General features: G+C 44.5%; 1 protein-coding gene across 1 annotated transcript; it reads left to right on the top strand.

The window, feature by feature from the left end:
* Window positions 1-1,077: 1,077 nt before the first annotated feature.
* On the top strand, window positions 1,078-3,347 carry LOC132381767 (uncharacterized). Its single transcript, XM_059951337.1, has 2 exons — window positions 1,078-1,267; window positions 1,546-3,347. The coding sequence occupies exon 2, from the start codon at window positions 1,713-1,715 to the stop codon at window positions 3,321-3,323; it is 1,611 nt and encodes a 536-aa protein (XP_059807320.1). The 5' UTR covers window positions 1,078-1,267; window positions 1,546-1,712; the 3' UTR covers window positions 3,324-3,347.
* Window positions 3,348-4,026: the final 679 nt, after the last annotated feature.

Here is a 4,026-nt window from a genome sequence, read left to right on the forward strand (position 1 = left end):
CGTTTTTTAAGAGGGGAAGTGTTATTATCCCAGCCCCCTCCTTTGGGAGAATCGCAAGAGCACCCGTCGAAAGGGGGGGGAGGGGGGGTCAGTAGAACCAGTCGGAGAGAGAGAGAAAGACGTGCCAAATTGCAGGTCCCACCAGGGATACAGAATAAAGACAACAACGACTATTGTCTCATGGAGACCACGTGAAAAGCCCTTGGGCAAGGTGGGCTGGTTGAGAGAGAGAGATTGCATCATCACAACCTGATTGACACCTGCGACCCCGTGAGGAAGTATAAAGGAGAGACTCAGGGGGACAGCCCCCTCAGACGCACCAAGAAGACACGAGAGTGCTCCCGCAATAGCGGGAAGACATTCTGAAGGAAGCCACGTGCGTTAGATTCCGGGATTGGAATCTGTGGCTGGAATCACAGAAAAGCTCTTTTAAGTAACATCGGGGAGAGGAAACCAACGCTCCCCCGATTTCATGGAAGATTCATCGAGACTCGGCAAGTTCTTTCCCTTCTCACCCAATCTCTCTCTCTCGGTCGCCCCACGGAAAACCCAGCGATTTTCAAAGGGCTGAGGCCTGCAGACTTGGAGTGACTTTTATATTTCCAATGGACAATCTATCAACCCCTAGACACCAGAAGAGCTCACTTCTTAATGATGATAATTACTATACCCGCGCTTTAGATTGAGTGTTGACGATATGCACTATCTGAATGTTTGTATTAACCCTACTTTTGTGTCCCTTTATCAATAAAAACGTTTGAAAATAGTGACATCAGACTTCAACGGACCTCGCTATCTTTGCTGGTAAGTTCTCCAGTTACGGGATTCGTAACATAATAAAATAGCCCTTCTTGCCAATACTGTAACAAATTCAATTATATGTTGATCTGAAGATGAAATATCCTGAATATGATGTGGAACTATTAAAAAAATAATCAAACTATCAAATTAATTTTCGGAGCTTTAGAAATTGTTGAAAATAAAGATTTCCAAAACAGGTTTGTGCTGTCTTTACGACAGTTATTTAGTTTATAATATTTTCGCTTAGTAATTCATTCAATAGTATTTTCTAGTTAGAATTAGAAGTGTTTAAAGTATATTCATTGCATGTAAAATATATCGGCATGCGATGACGTCACATCCGGTTTCGCCGCGTCTTGTGGGAAAACACCGGTTTGAAATTAGCGCGAGGGTGGGGGCTTTCCACGAGGCTCACCTGAGCACAAGCAGTTTTGCAGGCATGAGAAATCACAGTGAGAGCAACGCTGTAAGTTAATAGATAATCGATATATTGAACTAAGATGTTAATGCTGATCCTGTTAGAGGTAACGTCGGTAGATAATGTTTATGCTTTCGTTAGTTAAAGAGTCGCGGATAGTTTGCATGGAAGTGTATTTAAAGTAGTCAATGGAGCAGGTAAACTCTCCCTGTATACTGCACCTTAGTGTAATGTAGTTATAGTCACCTTTGCAAGTATTTACACTTGAAATGTGATATTAAGGAAGGAACAAATACTGTATCAATCTTGTATTGTTTTATCAACAGTTTTCACCATATGTTAATGTGAAGAGTGAACAGTAAATGGTTAATCTTACTGCGATCTGGTTCTTATTAACTGTGGTTTATCCGGACGTTAAATTCGGCGTTTCGTTACACCCGAAGGAGAACGTGACAGTGAAAAAGCGGCATTATCAGGTGTTTCAAGTGCTGCAATGTCAGCTCAATCCAGCATCAAGTCGACGCCGCCCAGCGACAAGGGCAGTAAACCGACATCAAGTAAGCCCACCCAGGCGTTATCAGGTGTTCCAAGTGCTGCAATGTCAGCTCGATCCGGGATCAAGTCGATGGCGCCCAGCGACAAGGGCAGTAGAACGACATCAAGTAAGTCCGCACAGGCAAGAGCCAAGGCAGAAGCCGCCAAGGTGCGACTGCATTACGCCAAACAAGAGGCAGTTTTGAAAATGAAACTGGCCACCAAAGAAGCCGAAAGGGCCGCCAGACAAAGAGAAGAGGCTGCCAGACAAAGAGAAGAGGCCGCCAGAGAAGCCGAAACCCAGTTGGAAATGGCAAAAATATCGACAGAGTTGCATGTGCTGCAGCTAGAAGGAGAAGGAGAAGCTGCCAGGGTGGAAGCAAAGTACATAGAACAAGCTGAAGGGTCGCGTGATCTGACCGAAGTAAGATCTACTTTAGAAAGGACCAGACTGGAACGCACAAGCGACTATGTACAATATCAAATAGACAGGCAGGCTCGTCTCCCCTCTCCATACGTATTCGATAACTTCCCCAGCTACGAGGAACCTCAGAGAGTCACGATTGCATCACATCCATACGAGGAAGGAAATTTACCCTCACGGCTCCGTGATGAAGTCAAGAATGAAAGAACCGACAACGCTCCTTCACCCCCACAACAGGACGGCGGGGAGGGAGAGGTTCACTCCAGGACAACAATTGTCAGCTCGAACTGTACAGAAGTTTGCGGTCAAACTCAGTCAAGCCGTTCTTGTTCCGAGATCTGCCTCACTGAGGTGTACCCTAAAGAAGCACAACAAGACATTACCAAGCGTAAAGTAACCGACGAGACGCTAGGTCAGTCAGTTTTCGTTCAAACCGAGCACGGAAACAAACTTGCACAATCAGCTCAAGATACCATTTCTTTAAAACCCAAAGACACCAAGGTCTTCAGAGATGAAGCAAATAATGGGGTTGCCCCATTGCCTATCAGAGAACCATGCCAGCGCTCACCAGATAACAAAGAGCAGGCAGTCAAACGGTTCACGTCCTTACGGAAAACCTGGAAAAGGAAACCTGAGATACAGCAACGCACCCGATTGGCCCACGAGGTACTGTGCACCCTAATGGCAGAGGTCACAGCCATTATAAACGCACAATCATTCCTACCTGTGTCTTCTGACCCAGAAAACCCCTTTATACTTTCGCCATCAACGCTCCTTACGCAGAAGGCAGGAGCACCTCCTCCACCAGGAGACTTCTCAGACAAGGATTTGTACACAAAGCAATGGAGACAAGTCCAGGCTCTGGCAAATCAGTTCTGGCCTCGCTGGAGACAAAAATATCTACCTTTGTTGCAACAGAGACAAAAGTGGACAGAACCCCGAAGGAATCTTCAAGTTGAAGACTTAGTCCTGCTCAGGGACAAGCAAGTCGCTCGCAACAGCTGGCCAACGGCCAGAATCACTGCTACATTCCCTAGCGGGGATGGACATGTCAGGAAGATCGAATTGAAGACTACCGACCAAGGCGATGTGAAAATTTACCAAGGGCCGGTTACAGAAGTTATTCTACTTCTACCCAATGACTGATTAAGAGACTAAGTTTGTACTCTGCTCATTGTGACCTTACGAAGGTCAAGCGGGGAGTGTGCTGTCTTTACGACAGTTATTTAGTTTATAATATTTTCGCTTAGTAATTCATTCAATAGTATTTTCTAGTTAGAATTAGAAGTGTTTAAAGTATATTCATTGCATGTAAAATATATCGGCATGCGATGACGTCACATCCGGTTTCGCCGCGTCTTGTGGGAAAACACCGGTTTGAAATTAGCGCGAGGGTGGGGGCTTTCCACGAGGCTCACCTGAGCACAAGCAGTTTTGCAGGCATGAGAAATCACAGTGAGAGCAACGCTGTAAGTTAATAGATAATCGATATATTGAACTAAGATGTTAATGCTGATCCTGTTAGAGGTAACGTCGGTAGATAATGTTTATGCTTTCGTTAGTTAAAGAGTCGCGGATAGTTTGCATGGAAGTGTATTTAAAGTAGTCAATGGAGCAGGTAAACTCTCCCTGTATACTGCACCTTAGTGTAATGTAGTTATAGTCACCTTTGCAAGTATTTACACTTGAAATGTGATATTAAGGAAGGAACAAATACTGTATCAATCTTGTATTGTTTTATCAACAGTTTTCACCATATGTTAATGTGAAGAGTGAACAGTAAATGGTTAATCTTACTGCGATCTGGTTCTTATTAACTGTGGTTTATCCGGACGTTAAATTCGGCGTT

Source organism: Hypanus sabinus, chromosome 26, assembly GCF_030144855.1.
Source record: "Hypanus sabinus isolate sHypSab1 chromosome 26, sHypSab1.hap1, whole genome shotgun sequence".
In the NCBI taxonomy this organism is placed as follows: domain Eukaryota; kingdom Metazoa; phylum Chordata; class Chondrichthyes; order Myliobatiformes; family Dasyatidae; genus Hypanus; species Hypanus sabinus.

What these genes read in the sequence shown, in the direction of transcription:
- LOC132381767 (XM_059951337.1), top strand. Translation starts at nt 1,713, where the DNA reads ATGTCAGCTCAATCCAGCATCAAGTCGACGCCGCCCAGCGACAAGGGC.